The 21,382-nt window shown below is 45.1% G+C and overlaps 1 protein-coding gene across 5 annotated transcripts in view; it reads right to left on the reverse strand.

Annotated features, from left to right (window-relative positions):
* RFX1 (regulatory factor X1) overlaps positions 1-21,382 on the reverse strand; it is an 82,044-nt gene that overhangs the window by 35,080 nt on the left and 25,582 nt on the right. For 4 of the 5 annotated variants that reach the window (XM_089652646.1, XM_089652645.1, XM_089652644.1 and 1 more), the window contains 4 exons: positions 8,282-8,377; positions 5,267-5,361; positions 3,310-3,619; positions 2,712-2,893 (listed from right to left, as the gene is read on the reverse strand). In XM_089652646.1, the coding sequence (XP_089508772.1) occupies positions 2,712-2,893; positions 3,310-3,619; positions 5,267-5,361; positions 8,282-8,377 (683 nt within the window). Of the gene's footprint in view, positions 1-2,711; positions 2,894-3,309; positions 3,620-5,266; positions 5,362-5,499; positions 5,764-8,281; positions 8,378-21,382 lie in introns of all 5 variants that reach the window. The other variant, XM_089652647.1, reaches the window with a different exon arrangement.

The raw sequence follows: 21,382 nt of genomic DNA on the forward strand, positions 1-21,382 counted from the left end.
GCTCATGAAAACCCCAAATCCACAATCTCAGAAAATGAGAATATTGTGAAAAGGTGCAATATTCTCGGCTCAAAGTGTCCCACTCTAATCAGCTAATTAAGCCATAACACCTGCAAAGGGTTCCTGAGCCTTTAAATGGTCTCTCAGTCTGGTTCAGTAGGAATCACAATCATGGAAAAGACTGCCGACCTGACAGTTGTGCAGGAAACCATCATTGACACCCTCCATAAGGAGGGAAAGCCTCAAAAGGTAATTGCAAAAGAAGTTGGATGTTCCCAAAGTGCTGTATCAAAGCACATTAATAGAAAGTTATGTGGAAGGGAAAAGTGTGGAAGAAAAAGGTGCACAAGCAGCAGGGATGACCGCAGCCTGGAGAGGATTGTCAGGAAAAGGCCATTCAAAAGTGTTGTGGACTTTCACAAGGAGTGGACTGAGGCTGGAGTCAGTGCATCAAGAGCCACCACACATAGACAGATCCTGGACATGGGCTTCAAATGTCGTATTCCTCTTGTCAAGCCGCTCCTGAACAACAAACAACGTCAGAAGCGTCTTATCTGGGCTAAAGAAAAACAGACCTGGTCTGTTGCTCAGTGGTCCAAAGTCCTCTTTTCTGATGAGAGCAACTTTTGCATCTCATTTGGAAACCAAGGACCCCGAGTATGGAGGAAGAATGGAGAAGCACAAGGACCCCGAGTATGGAGGAAGAATGGAGAGGCCCAAGGACCCCGAGTATGGAGGAAGAATAGAGAGGCCCAAGGACCCCGAGTATGGAGGAAGAATGGAGAAGCACAAGGACCCCGAGTATGGAGGAAGAATGGAGAGGCCCAAGGACCCCGAGTATGGAGGAAGAATGGAGAGCCCCAAGGACCCCGAGTATGGAGGAAGAATGGAGAGGCCCAAGGACCCCGAGTATGGAGGAAGAATAGAGAGGCCCAAGGACCCCGAGTATGGAGGAAGAATGGAGAGCCCCAAGGACCCCGAGTATGGAGGAAGAATGGAGAGGCACAAGGACCCCGAGTATGGAGGAAGAATGGAGAAGCACAAGGACCCCGAGTATGGAGGAAGAATGGAGAGGCCCAAGGACCCCGAGTATGGAGGAAGAATAGAGAGGCCCAAGGACCCCGAGTATGGAGGAAGAATGGAGAGCCCCAAGGACCCAGAGTATGGAGGAAGAATGGAGAGGCACACACTGCAAGATGCTTGAAGCCCTGTGTGAAGTTTCCACAGTCTGTGTTGATTTGGGGAGCCATGTCATCTGCTGGTGTTGGCCCACTGTGCTTCATTAAGTCCAGGGTTCACGCAGCCGCCTACCAGGAGATTTTGGAGCACTTCATGCTTCCTTCCGCAGACGAGCTTTATGGAGATGCTGACTTCATTTTCCAGCAGGACTTGGCACCTGCCCACACTGTCAAAAGTACCAAAACCTGGTTCAATGACTGTGGGATTACTGTGCTTGATTGGCCAGCAAACTCGCCTGACCTGAACCCCATAGATAATCTATGGGGCATTGCCAAGAGAAAGATGAGAGACATGAGAACGAACAATGCAGAAGAGCTGAAGGCCACTATTGAAGCATCCTGGTCTTCCATAACACCTCAGCAGTGCCACAGCCTGATAGCTTCCATGCCATGCCGCATTGAGGCAGTAATTGCTGCCAAAGGGGCCCACACCAAGTACTGAGTACATATGCATGCTTATACTTTTCAGAGGTCCGATATTGTTCTATGTACAATCCTTGTTTTATTGATTGCATGTAATATTCTCATTTTCTGAGATTGTGGATTTGGGGATTTCATAAGCTGCAAGCCATAATTATCACAATGATGACAAATCACGGCTTGAACTATCTTGCTTTGCATGTAATGAGTCTATCTCATATATTAGTTTCACCTTTTAAGTTGCATTACTGAAATAAATGAACTTTTGCACGATATTCTAATTTTTTGAGTTTCACCTGTATATCACAGTGAGGACTGTGCACTCCCAATATACATCACAATGCAGGACTGAGCTCTCCTTATGCATATTGCATGACAGTGCGCTCCCCTATACACACCATACTGCAGGACTGTGTGTTCCTTATATATATATCACAGTGAGGACAGTGCACTCCCAATATACATAACAATGCAGAACTGGGCACTCCTTATGCATAATGCAGGACTGTGCACTCCCTATGTACACTGCAGTGCAGGACTGTGCGCTCCTTATGCACATCACCAGGGCTGTGGATAAGGGGATACCTCTAGTCCTGTACAGGGCCGTTTATTAAATCGGATGTGGGCAGGGAGGGTTATTGGCATGGCGGGGGGTAGGGGGCTGTTACTTGAACCAATCCCCTGTATGGCTCTCCCTGCAGCAGCTGAAAGTTGGCTTCTTCTCCTCTCCCTCCCCCTGGCTTTCAGCTGCTGCAGAGAGAGACATACAGGGGATCTGTTCCAGTAATTTACCAGCCTTTTCCTTTCCTGAATGAACCCAATGAGTGATCAGTACCGATAACTCACTGTGTTCATTCATAACTGAAGCATAAATAAACTGTGTTTTTTTGTGGGGATGGGGGGGAATGTTGCGTTGGCTGTTTGGGGGGCCCTTTCAGGTAGACTATAAGGGGCCCTGTGGTTTCTAAAAGCAGCCCTGCACATCATTGTGCAGGACAGTCCGCTCCCTATTCACGTGACATTCATTTTGGAGACATCGTTTTTAGCCTGTACCTGGTTCCCAACCGTCGAGTGCGCAATCCCATGAAGACTGAGCGGATGAGCTTTCCAAAGGAGGCAGCATTGACTGGCTCCAGCTTCTGCTCCTGACAGTGCAGCAAATAGTGGCAGTAAAGGGTGCTGCGTGGGAGGCTCACCCCCTCTGCTGTCTCATAATTGTCCAGTAGCCACTGCACCTGGCACGGAAGAACCAAAAGTCATACAGAAAGAAAAAGAAAGAGGATCCATAAGAAAACAATGCAATTGTACTCATCACTTCACCATTGGGCTGTATAAATACTTACAGGTACAATGTGTACAAGTATCAACCATACAATATTACTCTGCCATATACAGATGCCAGTGTTGGCTGCCCTTTAAATACACACTTCTATGTGCAGAGCCCAGGGTCATCCAGCACTCTGGAAAATGTTTAGAATTGAAAGCTTCAGCCCACATAAACATCTACTATGCCTCTACAGCAGATGTATTTTACACAGGACACTCAGGAATACTGAATGTAGTAATGGTTAGATGACCCCGGGCCCAGTGCAATAAGTTCATGAGAAATGGCTCTTGGAAGGGTTTCAAAAACAAAAACTGGCCTACTTACTGTGGCAGGAGAGGCACGTGTGGTGTGAGAGTAGGGCTGCGTAGAGTTGCCCATTATAAATCCACCCTGTATGACATAGGTCCCAGATCCTGATCCTCCACTTGCTCCTGCAGCAGCTCCTCCAGAAGACCCTGGAGGGGTGGCACTGGCAAGGATCTGTCCTCCAGACACATACATGGGGCTACTGGCCACAGTTGGTGAGGACGTTGGAGAACTTCCCTGCCCTGTGGCACTCTGAGACTCGAAATAAGTAGATCCTGTGGCTTGGCTGTAAAGTGGGGTTTCAGTGTAGGTGTAGGAACCAGAGCGGCTGTAGAGACACAGATAAAATACGCAAATGAAGTGAGAAGATTTGTAGGCCTTACCATATTATTATTATTATACAGTATTTATATATCGCTAAAAGGTTTGCTCAGCGCTGTACATTATAGTTGTGGACAGTACATGAGACAATGCAATACTCGACGGGTTCGAGGGCCCTGCTCTTTCGAGCTTACAATCTAGGAGGGAGGGGATAGTGGTACAGGAGGAAGTGGCTGTGGGGGATGGAGTGGTGGGAGGAGTGGAGGAGATCGGCTGTTAGGTGAGGGCGGGGTAGGCTTCCCTGAAGACATTGGTTTTCAGAGTGTGCCTAAAGGTGAGGAGGGTAGGTGACAGTCTGATGGATTGGGATAGTGAGTTCCAGAGGATGGGGGAAGTCCTGGAGAAGTTCTGCAGTCGGGTGTGGGAGGTAACCATATAATCTTTTAGTTTAAAGTGGTTGAGAGACAAAAGGGACTGAATTAAGTTTCAACTACCAGAAGAAAATACTGCAAAAACAAAAAAAAATTCTCGCCTTCACTCTACAAGATAAATATCAGGTGTGGGACATAGAGGTAGGTCTTCTCTGTCCCAGTAGATTTTGAAAGACACATTCACGTAAGTGGTAAAAATTGGCACTCATGACACATTTAAAGGCTAAGTTCTCCTTTTGGAACATGTCACGCATTCCACCCATATTTAGGGTGGAACATGTCACATGTTCTGGCTCCTGGATACAAAGAAAACTTTCTCCAGGACATCTGAGATGTAACCCTAGCCAAGTCCATCCCCAAACACAGGAGTACAGAGTTTGCTGTGTTTTCATGTTCTGGCTCCTGCTGCCAGTTCCCCCTATCATCCCCACAGTGTGACAGAGGATGAGGGATATTCTCCGCACACCCACTGCCACTTTTTGAAAAAGAGGGCAGCCGCGTGGGGCTCTGCTCACACAGCAGCGCCAATCACTCACAGTTTCTTGTGAATGAATGAACTACAAGTACCAACAGCCACCACAGCTGATGGGTTGTACTACTGAATGAACTGCAAGGGCGCTGATGAGCGCTCTCATAGTTCATTCACAAGCCCTGCAGCTTTCAATGGACAGCCCATAGAAAAGTACGGACAGAAGTCTGCAGGGCGTGCCTCATGAAACCTGACCATTGTACCCCTGATCCACTGATCACGCATTGCTTTCCAAGCTCCTGTAGAAAGAATAATAAATGCACATTTCACACTTCACATTGCCAGCGCACTGCGGGCACATCATTATTGTTTCACACAGAGACACTAGGCGCCATGATAATATTATATATATTTATCACATCACTTGTCTCAAACAAAGCCAACGTATCAAGGATGAGAAGGTCCTCCTCCTCAAAGTGACACAGGGGCGGGTGGGACCCTGCACAGCCCAGAAACACTGGAATTGTTTGACCCAAGTGATCCATGTTGATTATTCATCTACAATGTAGTTCTGGTGATGTGGTTTTGCACACCACTACCCTTGCAACTTTATAAAAGAGTGTAGCCCAGAGCTGTATTACTTTTGGAGATTTTACAGTCATGCCTACTCTGTCCACCCTTCCTGCCAAACTATTTTGCATCATTATGTCAGCCACAGGTCCTCTTTATACAAACGGCAACACTCTGGTCTTACATGGTGCTTGCAGTGTAGTTGGCATCTCCTCCTTCCACATACTGGACTTGCCCGGGATACACGTGCTGTACAGGGACTTGCTGCATCTGCTGAACCTGCCAGTGAGAGATACAAGTCAGACAATGCTACAATACAGAGGTCTGGGTAAGCATCGAGCAGTCTCCACTCCTCCTCCACAGTATCCAGTCACAAAGTCCTGACCCTAGTCACATCCTTGTCTCCCTGTCACCTACTTTTGGAGCTGTGTCACACAAGGGTACTTGAGGGACCTTTTGCACCTTGACTCTCTGAGGGCTGTCTATGAATACGGAAGAGTGGGGCAGAGGCCAAGGCATGGCAGACAGCACCTCCAGCCATTCCTCTTTGGACCCCGAAACCATAGGCTGCATGCAGTAGAAGTCCTGATCTGAACTGAGCAGGAAGATGTAACCGATGTCTACAGACTGCTGATTAGTCTCCTCCTCAGCTGTACTACAGGAGGTCGGTTTGCCTGAGCTCTGAGAAATAAAGACACAGGTATATAGTGAGCAAAGGACATCAAGTACATATTCTAAGGGGTTAACATAATGCTCACAAATAGGTATCCACTTATAAAACACTTTAGAACCAGAGGTAATTCATCTAGATTTATTACAGCAGGACTTATTTCTGACACAGAGTTGTTCTAGTGTTGTCACCTCAGAAGAGGACTTTACAATTCCTCGTCTGCCCATCTCCACAACACAACATAGGGGGGATTTGTCCTGTAGCTCACAGAGGGAAACTGTGCAGGACTGATAGCACTGCAGAGTGCACAGGAAGTTATCAGGTTACTTGATTTCTGGCAGGATCAACGGGTGTGTGTGTATATATATATATATATATATATATATATATATATATATATATATATTTTATTTTTACTTATCAAACAGATATAACAAAATGCTTTCAATGGTATATTTAACAAAAGGATCAAATAAGAAAATAACAAAGATATGTAAGAGCAAGCTTGTGAAAATGTTAAAGTCGCATTTAAATTTACTTTAAGGTATCTCTTGTCTCTCGTTTCTTTATGAAATGCTTGACAAAAACTATAAGCCCGGGTTCACATATATGCGGTGCGGTATATCGCATGTGATTCTCACAGGAACTGCACCGCATTCCTGTGTAAATCACATGCGATTTGTGTGTGGTGCGATTGGAGCCGTACATTTTGTATGGCTCTAGTCGCACTGTACCCGCACCAAAAAGGTGCAGGACCCTTTTTTTGGTCCGCACTGGAATTGGATGGCACGGGTATTCACACCTTTGCGATTTGATTCTGCACATTGTACCATGTTTTGCGGACCGCTTTCAGGGCGTTGTTAACTTAACATACACACCTGCAGCGGTTCGCATTAACGAGGAGCGATTCTGATGCGGTGCGGAATTCGCACTGAAAACGCTGCAAATTCCGCACCGCATCAGTGTGAACCCGGGCTAAAAGGAGTGTGTGGATGAAACACTATAAGGCCAGAAGTCTCTCAGCACCTGACCAGGAAACTGTATGAGCTTATTGGACATTAAATTTCAAAACCATGGGCATAGACATGGAGATGATCCTCTTTGTAGCTATGGGAGCGTCTACTGTTCTAGGAAGGCTTTCCACAAGATTCTGGAGTGTGTCTGTGGAACCTCTGCCAGTTCAGCCCAATGACTGATTGTGTGGTCAGGTACTGATGTTGGATGAGAAGAGCTGGCTCTCATTCAGAGTTCCAATTCGTCCCAAAGATGATCAGTAGAACTGAGGTCAGGGTCTGTGTAGGCCAATCACGTCCCTCCTGCACACCAAACTCATCCCACCACTCCTCCACACCAAACTCATCCCACCACTCCTCCACACCAAACTCATCCCACCACTCCTCCACACCAAACTCATCCCACCACGCCTCCACACCAAACTCATCCCACCACGCCTCCACACCAAACTCATCCCACCACGCCTCCACACCAAACTCATCCCACCACGCCTCCACACCAAACTCATCCCACCACTCCTCCACACCAAACTCATCCCACCACGCCTTCACACCAAACTCATCCCACCACGCCTTCACACCAAACTCATCCCACCACGCCTTCACACCAAACTCATCCCACCACTCCTCCACACCAAACTCATCCCACCACTCCTCCACACCAAACTCATCCCACCACTCCTCCACACCAAACTCATCCCACCACTCCTGCACACCAAACTCATCCCACCACTCCTGCACACCAAACTCATCCCACCACTCCTCCACACCAAACTCATCCCACCACGCCTTCACACCAAACTCTTCCCACCACTCCTCCACACCAAACTCATCCCACCATTCCTCCACACCAAACTCATCCCACCACTCCTCCACACCAAACTCTTCCCACCACTCCTCCACACCAAACTCATCCCACCACTCCTCCACACCAAACTCATCCCACCACTCCTCCACACCAAACTCATCCCACCACTCCTCCCACCAAACTCATCCCACCATGTGTTTATAGAGTTGGCTGGCTGGCTGGCTGGCACAGGGCATGATCATGCTAGAACAGAAAAGGACCTTCACCAAACTGTCGCCACAAGGTTGGAAGAGCCCCGTTTTCTGGAAACACCTGGACTTGATACTTTTAGGCATAATAGGCATGACCCCAAATCACTAAAGCTTTTAAAGTGAAGCAGTCAGAACACAATATTGGGAGTTCCTTTTGCTGACTTGTTTTGGAGCATGCATGTTTCAAGGAGATCATTAACACCTGATATATACATGCTTGTTTCATGAAGTGACATCAAGTTGTGAAAGGATAAGGATGACAACCCTGGAACATGAACCAGTGTGGCTTCTATACATCTATCTCATCAGGTACCTTTTAAATGTGTAAACATGAGAAAGAGTCACAGGTTCCTGAATTTATACCCAAACTGTACATTGGAAGAACATAAAACCATGTCCAGCGTGTTTCTGTTTCAGTAGACAATGAAACCCCAGTCCTATGACAACACAGCTATACCTCCGATGTGCCCTGGACATGCTGCAGGCCCTGGACATTGAGCTGGTGCACTGGAGAAGACTTCTGTGGTTGGGGTGTCGTCTGTACAACGGAGCGCTGGCAGAGGGAGAAGAGAGAACAGTCAGGACACATAGCTTTAGTAAATATTATTTATATTAAAGTCTACATAAATGAAAAACCTTTTTCTTATGTATTGGATAGGGTATAGGAATGTTAAAACTTCTGTCAAGTTTGTATTGTTGTCTTTGTTCATGTTGAGGGGATTCACCCTCTCTGTTTGTGCTGATGACCATTATCACTAGTCCAGAAAGTAATGGTAAGTCCAAGCAATGGTACGTCTTCCAATGTGGACAACTGTTCCAGTGAAAAAAAAAAAAGGGGGGGTTCCCCTTTGCTTGGAGAGATTACCACTTACTTCCTGTTGTGTCTTTGGGAAAGGAAGTGAAGGAAAATCTCCCTGATGGGACACAGCAAGTTAGAAAAAACTGACAAGGTTGTTAACCCTTTCATATTGTATTGAAAACAAGAAAAAGGGTTTGCTCACACAGCTAGTCAGAAGAAACAGGAATGCTACAAATGGACTTTATAGGCACAAAGACTAGGTACGCATATAAATACATTTATTTATACGCGTACCTAGTCTTTGTGCCTATAAAGTCCATTTGTAGCATTCCTGTTTCTTCTGACTAGTCAAAATTAGGACGTGGCACTAGTGTATATATTGGGAGTGACCCTCACCTGAGGGCACCCCATCTTTTTATTCAACTTGGTCACACAGCTGTTTCAACCACTTCCCATCCAGGCCATGTATATAAACGGCCGGACGGGAGCAGTGCAGGGGCGGGTGGCCGTTTATAAACGCCCTCCCCGCTTGTGCGCACTCCGTGGGAGAGCGCAGGACCGCAATCTGGTACCTGCTGTGTCCTCCGGACACAGTGGAACATTGATTGTTATACAGGACCTCTGTGTGAGGTCCCGATCATGTGATCACTGATTGGCCAATCAGTGATCACATGAATAGTAGTAAGCAAGATGTCACCTCTGACATTGCTTACTACGTGTGAAATCTGTGAATGATCACAGAGGTCACATGGTACAAGGCTATTCACAACAGCCTTATACCATGTGACAAGCTGTGACCAATCACAGCTCATACAGTATTTTCAATGGCTGCAAGAATGCAGCCAGAGAGAAGGAGAAATTATTGCTTTTACACCCATAAAGTCTGTAAAAGCAATCAGTGTAAAAAAAAAAAATAAATAAAAAATCTTCATCACCCCCCACAAGTAGTACAGTGTCACCATGGTGACACTGTACTGCTAGGGTGTCAGTATGTAAAAAAGAAAACAAATAATAATATAAAAAATAAAAATGTAAAAAATGTTTTTTGAAAAATTATAATTTTTGGTTATAAACTAATTTGGATCATTTTTTTTACTAAAAGATAACTGAATAAATTTTGGCCAAGATTTATGAAGAAAAATTATTTATTTGCAAAATTTCATAAGAAAAACACTTTTTTTCAAACTTTTTGGACATTTTCATTTATATAGCAAAAAAAATAAAAATCCCAACGGTGAATAAATACCACCAAAATAAAGTTTTATCTGTCTCAAAAAAATGCTAAAACTTTCATATGGGTACAGTGTCGCATGACCACGCAATTGTCATTCAAAGTGTGATAGTGCTGAAAGCTGAAAATTGGCCTGGACTGGAAGGGAATAAAAGTGTTCGGTCTGGAAGTGTCAAAAGGAAAGAGAAGACAAACACTGTGCATGAAGATTGGGATGTGGGAAACCTAAGGTGACAACAATTTTCTGTATAAGGAAGGGCCCCACCTTCATCCAGGTTAACAAAAGATGTGCCTAACTGCTATTGCCTATGGCAGAAGAGACGCCAAACCCTGAGTGAAAGCAATGGGTTTGGCTGTGAGTTGAAGCCGAGGCCCACCACTGGAGCAGCACAGTAGCTTAGTGGTTATCACTTCTGCCTTGCAGCACTGGGAATACTTGTTTGGAATCCCATCCAGGACACTGTCTGCATGGAATCTGCATGTTCTCCCTGTGCTTGCAAGTGTGTACTGTGATATCCTCCTGTGCTCTAAAAACTTGTATATAGGTTAACTGGGTCTAGTTTGGATGTACAACGTTTATATGCATTGGGCAGTGACCTTAGAATGTAAGCTCCTCAATCCCCGAAGGATTTTACATCCATTGGATCTTTAATGAACCACCAAATATCCTCTGGAAATGTGATTCCATTTGCCTCTTTACTACTGTATTGGCATTGTGTATTTCCCACGCTGTTATTTGTTTGACACATTTGTATATTATTATTATTATTATACAGGATTTATATAGCACCAACAGTGTGCGCAGCTCTTTACAATATAATGGAGACAATACAATTACAATACATTTCAGTACAGAAGGAATAGGAGGGTCCAGCTCGTGGAGCTTACAATCTAAAAGGAAGGGGGAGGTGATACAAAAGGTGAGATAGCTTCGGGGGAAGATCTGGTGGAGGTGATTCAAGCACAGTTCTTAGGTGGAGGTGGGGTAGGCTTCCCTGAATAAGTGAGTTTTCAAAGATCGCCTAAAGGCAGACAGGGTGGGGGATGTCCATACTGTGGTAGGGAGTTCCAGAGGATGAAGAAAAAGAGAGGAAGGCGCCTCTAAGTGCAGTATTGACAATTTATTTGGTAAACAATGCATACAGTGGGGCAAAAAAGTATTTAGTCAGCCACCAATTGTGCAAGTTCTCCCACTTAAAAAGATGAGAGAGGCCTGTAATTGGCATCATAGGTAGACCTCAACTATGAGAGACAAAATGAGAAAACAAATCCACACAATCACATTGGCTGATTTGGAAAGAATTTATTTGCAAATTATGGTGGAAAATAAGTATTTGGTCAATATGAAAAGTTCATCTCAATACTTTGTTATATATCCTTTGTTGGCAATGACAGAGGTCAAACGTTTCCTGTAAGTCTTCACAAGGTTGGTACACACTGTTGCTGGTATGTTGGCCCATTCCTCCATGCAGATCTCCTCTAGAGCAGTGATGTTTTGGGGCTGTCGCTGGGCAACACAGACTTTCAACTCCCTCCAAAGGTTTTCTATGGGGTTGAGATCTGGAGACTGGCTAGGCCACTCCAGGACCTTGAAATGCTTCTTACGAAGCCACTCCTTCGTTGCCCGGGCGGTATGTTTGGGATCATTGTCATGTTGGAAGACCCAGCCAAGTTTCATCTTCAGTGCCCTTGCTGATGGAAGGTTTGCACTCAAAATCTCACGATACATGGCCCCATTCATTCTGTCCTGTACATGGATCAGTCGTCCTGGTCCCTTTGCGGAGAAACAGCCCCAAAGCATGATGTTGCCACCCCCATGCTTCACAGTAGGTATGGTGTTCTTTGGATGTAACTCAGCATTCTCTCTCCTCCAAACACGACAAGTTGTGTTTCTACCAAACAGTTCTATTTTGGTTTCACCTGACCATATGACATTCTCCCAATCCTCTTCTGGATCATCCAAATGCTCTCTAGCAAACTTCAGACGGGCCCGGACATGTGCTTGCTTAAGCAGGGGGGCACGTCTGGCACTGCAGGATCGGAGTCCCTGGCGGCGTAGTGTGTTACTGATGTTACGTTGATCATTTTGACCCCACGGGGTGAGATCTTGCGTGGAGCCCCAGATCGAGGGAGATTATCAGTGGTCTTGTATGTCTTCCATTTTCTAATTATTGCTCCCACAGTTGATTTGTTCACATCAAGCTGCTTGCCTATTGCAGATTCAGTCTTCCCAGCCTGGTGCAGGCCTACAATTTTGTTTCTGGTGTCCTTCAACAGCTCTTTGGTCTTCACCATAGTGGAGTTTGGAGTGTGACTGTTTGAGGTTGTGGACAGGTGTCTTTTATACTGATAACAACCTCAAACAGGTGCCATTGATACAGGTAATGAGTGCAGGACAGAGGAGCCTCTTAAAGAAGAAGGTACAGGTCTGTGAGAGCCAGAAATCTTGCTTGTTTGTAGGTGACCAAATACTTAGTTTCCACCATAATTTGCAAATAAATTCTTTCCAAATCAGCCGATGTGATTGTCTGGATTATTTTTCTCATTTTGTCTCTCATAGTTGAGGTCTACCTATGATGCCAATTACAGGCCTCTCTCATCTTTTTAAGTGGGAGAACTTGCACAATTGGTGGCTGACTAAATACTTTTTTGCCCCACTGTATATTGCACTTACAAGATAAATAGTTAAAAAGACTCATTGTGTGGTAATTAGATCCAGGTGGGACATCCAGCCGTCCAGCAGCAAACTCTGTCTATAGGATCAGGAAGTAGAGTCCAGGATGTGCCTGTGCATCAAAATGAAGCTAGGAGAGCAGAGTCGGATGTAGACTCTGAAGAAGGAGCCTATTGAGCATGCTCTGAAATGCATTACCGCCCCCTTCACCTCCTGCATCCGAATCTGCTCTCCTAGCTTAATTTTGCACACACTGCACTTAGAGGCGCCTTCCTCTCTTTTTCTTGTTACTGCATTAGAGCCTTGCTTCCACTCTAAGAAGAGCTGCCTAAGTGTTACTGCTCCCATCCATCCCTGATATCCATCTGGCACCTTTATCCTACAGCTACAGAGGTTTGGTTCCAGCAAGCGCACCCTATATAAAATACAGTTCCAGAGGATGGAAGAGGCTCTGGAGAAGTCCTGGAGGCGAGCGTGGGAGGAGGTGATGAGGGAGCTAGAGAGGAAGATGTCTTGGGAGGAGCGGAATGAGCGATTTGGGCGATATCTGCTCAATGTACTATGCCCATACCCATGTACTATGCCAACGGTTGCTGTATTTTCATTCGAACCTCAATAAAACTTTTGTGAATAGAATGTAAGCTCCTCAAAGGCAGAGACTGATGAGAATGTACAGTATGTAAAGCACGGCATAACCTATTGGCGCTATATAAATGCCTGTAATAAATAAATACCTCAGTCCACCTTGCAATAACCATTGTTTTTTTGCCATCTGTGTCTCACTGGGGAGATTTCCCTTTACTTCCTTGGAAACACAACAGGAAGTGACAGGTTTTCTTTCCAATGTGGAGGAAATCTCTTATCTGTCACAAGAACAAGTGTCCCTATTGGAGGACTTCCCCTCTATTCCTGTTCTGGTAACAACTCAGAATTTTGACTTTAGCCTCACTTTCATTCCTGGTGACATTGGTGATCAAAGAAAGACACTGAATCTTCCTAACGTGGGTACAGACAGCGATAAAAACCTGATAGCGGTTCTAGTCCCACACCAATCTATCCAAATCTTACGAAGAAAATGTATTTAGCTATGTTTTAACCCTTTCTCTGCTCTTGTGATAGTTTGGTCTCTCACTGTGCCGAAAAAAATCCGCCAATTTGGCCGTACAATTCATACAATTCCGTACAATTCTTGTCCGGCACTTTTTTCAGCGTTGACTATGTTTCAGTTTGTTTTACAGATCCCTATTCAATCATCTACAGTGCACATGAACCTGCAGAGAAATTTACTGTCTTCAGTCGCTCGCTCTGTCTCAAAAGAGGCATTGGGGTCTGTTTAGACATAAAAAAATACTAAAAAATAAAACTGTACCTGATAAAAAAACATTATAAAATTGTAAAAAAAATGTAAAATAAAAAAAAAAAAACATAGAAAGGGTAGACTTAGACATGCCTCTAAATCTCCCTTGCCTGTGAAGCCCAATCCAAGTTCGGATCATGATCCAGAGGTTACTGACAATCGGTGGGGAAGCGATGTTTTAACCTCATTTTTGCAGACAAATGCAGACATTTTTGCAGACGGATTACACAGGGTTGCGGGGCATTTGTGTCACGTATATTAAAGTGGTTTATAGTCCACATGCTGTGGTGAAGAAACCATACAAAGCAGGGCTCTGCTATCTACATTTACTATTCCATCAAGACATCAACAGGGACTCTTTCATCTATAAGAATTTTTGCAACTATTGGAATCTACCAAGGGTAGATGGGTCGCAACCACATGTGCCTTTATTGGGCTGTACTGCATGAATCTATATTCTTAATATTGGGTTATATCCCCCCTTCTTATGCAATTTTTTACCCATATTGCCTTGAATAGGCCAAGGGTTATGTTTCTCTCTACATGGTAACTTTATTAGCTATTATGCATAGCATGTGATAATTATATTATATATACAGTGGGGATCGAACGTTTGGGCACCCCAGCTAAAAATTTGTATTAATGTGCATAAAGAAGGCAAGGAAAGATGGAAAAATCTCCAAAAGGCATCAAATTACAGATTAGACATTCTTATAATATGTCAACAAAAGTTAGATTTTATTTCCATCATTTACACTTTCAAAATAACAGAAAACAAAAAAATGGCGTCTGCAAAAGTTTGGGCACCCTGCAGAGTTAATATCTTGTACTGCCCCCTTTGGCAAGTATCACAGCTTGTAAACGCTTTTTGTAGCCAGCCAAGAGTCTTTCAATTCTTGTTTGAGGTATCTTTGCCCATTCTTCCTTACAAAAGTCTTCCAGTTCTTTGAGATTTCTGGGCTGTCTGTCACGCACGGCTCTTTTAAGGTCTATCCATAGATTTTCAATTATGTTGAGGTCAGGAGATTGTGAAGGCCATGGCAAAACTTTCAGTTTATGCCTCTTGATGTAATCCCCCGTGGATTTCAAGGTGTGTTTAGGATCATTATCCATTTGTAGAAGCCATCCTCTCTTTAACTTCAGCTTTTTCACAGATGGCATCAAGTTACCATCCAAAATTTGCTGAAATTTTATTGAATCCATTTTTCCTTCTACTCGTGAGATGTTCCCTGTGCCACTGGCTGCAACACAACCCCAAAGCGTGATTGATCCAACCCCATGCTTAACAGTTGGACAGAGGTTCTTTTCATTAAATTCTGTGCCCCTTCTTCTCCAAACGTACCTTTGCTCATTCCGGCCAAAAAGTTCAATTTTAACCTCATCGGTCCACAGAACCTGTTTCCAAAATGCATCAGGCTTGTCTATATGTTCATTTGCAAAGTTCAAACGATGATTTTTGTGGTGAGGACGTAGAAGAGGTTTTCTTCTGATGACTCTTCCATGAAGACCATATTTGTACAAGTATCTCTTTATAGTGGAATAGTGTACCACAACTCCAGTGTCTGCCAGATCTTTCTGGAGGGATCGTGCAGTCAAACGTGGGTTTTGAATTGTTTTTCTCACAACCCTGTGATCTGTTCTGTCTGATATTTTTCTTGGTCTTCCAGATCTTGCTTTAACTTCCACTGTTCCTGGTGACTGCCATTTCTTAATTACATTCTGAACAGAGGATATTGACATCTGAAAACGCTTTGCTATCTTCTTATAGCCTTCTCCAGCTTTGTGAGCGTCAACTATTTTCAGTTTCAGTTTTCTAGACAACTGCGTAGAAGAACCCATGGTGCTGATTGTTGGGGCAAGGTCAGATGAGTCTGGGCATTTAAAACCTTTGAGATTGACATCACCTGGTCTTCCCAGACGATGATTGAGAACAATCCATGACACTGGCAGGTCTCAGCTTGGCAAAGGGGGCAGTGCATGCTATAAATTCTGCAGGGTGCCCAAACTTTTGCAGACGCCATTTTTTTGTTTTCTGTTATTTTGAAAGTGTAAATGATGGAAATAAAATCTAACTTTTGTTGACATATTATAAGAATGTCTAATCTGTAATTTGATGCCTTTTGGAGATTTTTTCCATCTTTCCTTGGCTTCTTTGTGCACATTAATACAAATTTTTAGCTGGGGTGCCCAAACTTTTGATCCCCACTGTACCTATGGTACAATTTTTTGAAAAACCTCCTACAGGGAGTGTAACCTATGTGCGGTGCTGCAAATGCTCTAGACATAGTTTGTCACTGCCTCTGCAGCACATATATATCCAGACCGGTCTTGGCGTGATTTTAAATGGTTTTAGGTCTGTGTGTATTGTCTCATACTGAGGTGATGGTAAACCAGGGTGATTGCCCGAGTGTCAATCATTAATGTGTAATAAAGCATAATGTTTTGGAAATTTTTCCGAGTATCGCATTCTGTCCATAATGTAGCCGCTTTCTTGTGAATCTCTTTTCACAAATTTCTGTGTTGGTCTGCATTTGTGGCGCTTCCCTGGTGACTTGAATGCGTAGCGTTCGGAGGGTGGCTTCACTACAGTTCGGGTCAACTTTACTGCAGGCACAAAGCGAAGCATCAATCCTGCAGCATGTAAACACCCCCAGGCAGGCGGTAGAATTACTGCTCAACAGCACATTTTTGCTGCCCCCCCAACCGCAAGCCTAAACAAGGCCTAAGGCCTTGTTCACACAGGTACACTGAGCTTATGTTTAACTGTACAGGGATGCACGGGTGATTGAGCCTTCCTGTTCAGCAACTGCATGGACAAAGCCATCGCTCCCAACTTGACATCCATGTGGATGTATGCCCCTGAACCAACACTGTCTGTGTTTAGGGCCATACACTTACACCTGTACGGATCTCAGATCTGTCCTTGCAGCCGCTGCATCCCAATTGACATGAATGGACTGCCTGAACAGAAATGCACGAAACACCTGCGCATCCGAGTGCGGTAAACACAGCCCTCCATATAGCCCTTCATGTGCATACGCTTTAGCACTCCCCATGTGAATGAGGCTCTAGTACAGGGGTGGGCAAACTTTTTGACTTGAGGGCCGCAATGGGTTCATATATTGGACCCGGGGGCCGGACCAAGAGTAGATAAATGATGTGTATGTGTCATCCATAGTAAGTATAGTAATATTCCCCCATAGTAAGCATAGTAATTAATCCCCCATATAGTAATTCATCCCCCATAGTAATTCATCCCCCATATAGTAATTCATCCCCCATAGTAATTCATCCCCCATATAGTAATTCATCCCCCATATAGTAATTCATCCCCCATAGTAATTCATCCCCCATATAGTAATCCATCCCCCCTATAGTAATTCATCCCCCATAGTAATTCATCCCCCATATAGTAATTCATTCCCCATATTAATTCATCCCCCATAGTACTATTCCCCCCCAAGTAGTAAGCCAAGTCCCCCCTGTGTCAATTCACTTACCTTTGCTCCGCACGTTCCTCTCGCCGTGTTCCTGCGCCGTTCCGGTCTTCAGGGCGGACTGTGAGAGGAGCCTAGCTCCCCTCACGTTCGTCACGCTGCCCCACCTACACACATCCTGACAGCCAATGTATCCCGCGCCGTTCCGGTCTTCAGGGCGGACTGTGAGAGGAGCTTAGCTCCCCTCACGTTCATCACGCTGCCCCGCCTACACACATCCTGACAGCCAATGTATCACGCTCCGCGGGCCGGATTAAAAGGTCCGCCGGGCTGTAGTTTGCCCATTGCTGCTCTAGTAGAAATTTAGCAGGAATGTTGCGTTTATGTGTGCTAATAATGATTTTAGTTTTTTTTTTTAGCGAAAATATTGTTTTGATAAACAGTTGCACAAATATCGTGGGGCCTAAAAAATCAGTAGCACCTTTTTTTTATTCCATGGTTCATGTGCTTTCAGAAAATATATGGTTTGGTGGGGCGGTCTTTTACAAACTCTGAAAGGTGTGCATGAAAAATAAAAACCTCCAGATTTTTTGAGAAATTTGGTTATTTAAAGTCCTGCATACATTCAATTTTCACCATGTCACAAAAAAGTGCAATTAAAAATTTACAAATAATTAATATTTATTAAATCAATACAGATTAAGCTTTTATATTTAGTAGGAATTAACAGGAATTTTGTAAAATTTGCTGGGTTGGTATCGGCTAATAATGATTTTAGTGTATTTTTAAAGAAAATGTTGTTTTGATAAACATTTGCGCAAATATCACGGGGCCCTGAAAATCATTAGTACCTTCTTTTTATTGTACTGGTCATGTGCTTTCAGAAAATATATGGTTTGGGGGGTCTTTTACAAACTCCATGCCCCGTAAACACGATAAGAAAATCGTACGAAAAAATTTGCGGAACCACTGATCGAACGATTTTCTCTTCGTTGATGAGCAGGATGTTTTAACCAATAACGATATTGTGAACGAAAAAATCCAGTTGCACAACAGTGAAAAATGTTGTCGTTTCGCATACGAAAGACCGATTTTCTATGCGGTGGTACTACGGTCGTACGAAAATAATCTATCAAGCGCTATCACGCATGAGCAGAAACAGAAGATGACCCGGATGTGCATGTCCAAGGAATCTTCGTAAACACAAACAAAAAATCCAAATGTTAAAAGTAGATTGGCCTAATGAGATAATGAAACCAGAATTCTGCAGATTATATTTTATGTATCACTATTTATGTATACAGGTCATGTAATAGACAATATTATACTCATTGCTGGGAATTGTTGTGTATATCGCTCGTTCTGGCCGGAAGGGCGTGGCTACAAGGTCACATGCACACCGCATCACTTCCACTTGTATGGAAGACGTCAACACTACGTATTGCCCGACCAACAATTTTTTTACATTGGTTAATGTGGGGCACGATTTCGACCAATGACCGAACGCCTCTCGGTCGTCGGATGACCAATCGGTCAATTTTCTAATCGTGTATTCCCACCTTTAAACTGGTGGACAGACCATTTTTGTAAATTTTCCATTGCTTTTTTATTTTTCCATTACAGCTTTCAAAATGGAGCACAGGGCCTGGCAGCGAAAGAGATAAAAGTCATAAAAGGTTTGCTTTAGGCCTCATGTACACATGAACTCCTCTGGATGTTAAGTTCTCCTGGCAGCAGAAAAACGCTAAACGTGGCAAAAACGCGAGTAAAAATTCCAAGTGATAAACGCAGCTAGCGTTTAGACCAGTTTACATGTGTTTTTACTGCGTTTAGCGGTTTTTGGCCAAAACGTTCCTCTCCTGAATATGATTCTTCTGCTTTCAGCGAAGAACGTTTAACTGCCCCTAAACTCTGCTGCTCCTTAACTCCGGTAAAAGCCTATGGGGGAGATTTATTAAACTGGAGGGTGCAAAATCTGGTGCAGCTCTGTATAGAAACCAATCAGCTTCCAGCTTTTTGTCAAAGCTTAAAGCGGAGTTCCAGCCATTTAATTAATTATTTTCTAAAAAGACACTCACATGAGAGTGGCAGCTTAGGCAATGCAAGTTGAGATCACCTATACTTGTAATCCTTTGCTTTCCTTATAAAAAATAAAATTACTTACTGCACCCTCATATTGTGAACGCTGTCATCTTAAGTGTGGGCACCTGAAGCCTGCTCAGACTTTCTTCCGGGAAATTGTGCTGCTGGCTACCCAGCATGCACTTCCCGTTCTCGCTCCTGCGCAGTGTGAAGAAGGAGCGGCACTTTCTCGTGCCTGCGCCGTGTGAAGAAGGCACTGCACTTTCTAGCGCCTGCGCCGTGTGAAGAAGGTGCGGCATTTCTAGCGCCTGCGCAGTGTGAAGAAGGTGCGGCATTTCTAGCGCCTGCGCAGTGTGAAGAAGGTGCGGCATTTCTAGCGCCTGCGCAGTGTGAAGAAGGTGCGGCACTTTCTAGCGCCTGCGCAGTGTGAAGAAGGTGCGGCACTTTCTAGCGCCTGCGCAGTGTGAAGAAGGTGCGGCACTTTCTAGCGCCTGCGCAGTGTGAAGAAGGTGCGGCACTTTCTAGCGCCTGCGCAGTGTGAAGAAGGTGCGGCACTTTCTAGCGCCTGCGCAGTGTGAAGAAGGTGCGGCACTTTCTAGAGCCTGCGCAGTGTGAAGAAGGCGCGGTTCCTTCTAGCGCCTGCGCAGTGTGAAGAAGGTGCGGCACTTTCTCGTGCCTGCGCAGTGTGAAGAAGGCGCGGCACTTTCTAGCACCTGCACATAGTGAGGAAGGCGCGGTTCTTTCTAGTGCCTGCGCAGTGTGAATAAGGCGCAGTCTTTCTAGCGCCTGCGCAGTATGAAGAAGGTGTGGTTCTTTCTAGCGCCTGCGCAGTGTGCAGAAGGCACGGCACTTTCTAGTGCCTGCGCAGTGTGAGGAAGGTGCAGTTCTTTCTAGTGCCTGCGCAGTGTGAGGAAGGTGCGGTTCTTTCTAGTGGCTGCGCAGTGTGAAGAAGACGCTGTTCTTTCTAGCGCCTGCGCAGTGTGAGAAAGGTGCAGTTATTTCTAGCGCCTGCGCAGTGTGCAGAAGGCACGGCACTTTCTAGTGCCTGCGCAGTGTGAGGAAGGTGCAGTTCTTTCTAGTGGCTGCGCAGTGTGAAGAAGACGCTGTTCTTTCTAGCGCCTGCGCAGTGTGAGGAAGGTGCGGTTCTTTCTAGCGCCTGCGCAGTGTGAGGAAGGCGCAGTTATTTCTAGCGCCTGCGCAGTGTGCAGAAGGAACGGCACTTTCTAGTGCCTGCGCAGTGTGAGGAAGGTGCAGTTCTTTCTAGTGCCTGCGCAGTGTGAGGAAGGTGCGGTTCTTTCTAGCACCAGCGCAGTGTGAAGAAGGTGCAGTTCTTTCTAGCGCCTGCGCAGTGTGAGGAAGGTGCGGTTCTTTCTAGTGCCTGCGCAGTGTGAAGAAGACGCTGTTCTTTCTAGCGCCTGCGCAGTGTGAGGAAGGTGCGGTTCTTTCTAGCGCCTGCGCAGTGTGAGGAAGGTGCGGTTCTTTCTAGCGCCTGCGCAGTGTGAGGAAGGTGCGGTTCTTTCTAGTGCCTGCGCAGTGTGAAGAAGACGCTGTTCTTTCTAGCGCCTGCGCAGTGTGAAGAAGGCGTGGTTCTTTCTAGCGCCTGCGCAGTGTGAAGAAGGCTCGGCACTTTCTAGCGCCTGCGCAGTGTGAAGAAGGCTCGGCACTTTCTAGCACCTGCGCAGTGTGAAGAAGGCTCGGCACTTTCTTGTGCCTTAACAGTGTGAAGAAGGCTCGGCACTTTCTCACGCCTGCGCAGTGTGAGGAAGGTGCAGTTCTTTCTAGTGCCTGCGCAGTGTGAAGAAGGCGCAGTTCTTTCTAGCGCCTGCGCAGTGTGAAGAAGGCGCGGCACTTTCTAGCGCCTGCACAGTGTGAACAAGGAGCAATCTTGCACCTGCGCAGTGTGAAGAAATCCCCGCTGTCGCGTCACTTCCAGTCTCATAATAACACAAGATTTTGGTATTAGGCATTCCCTAGGACT

Source organism: Staurois parvus, unplaced genomic scaffold (genome assembly GCF_062004578.1).
Source record: "Staurois parvus isolate SC_StPar_1 unplaced genomic scaffold, SC_StPar_1.0 ptg000689l, whole genome shotgun sequence".
Lineage (NCBI taxonomy): Eukaryota > Metazoa > Chordata > Amphibia > Anura > Ranidae > Staurois > Staurois parvus.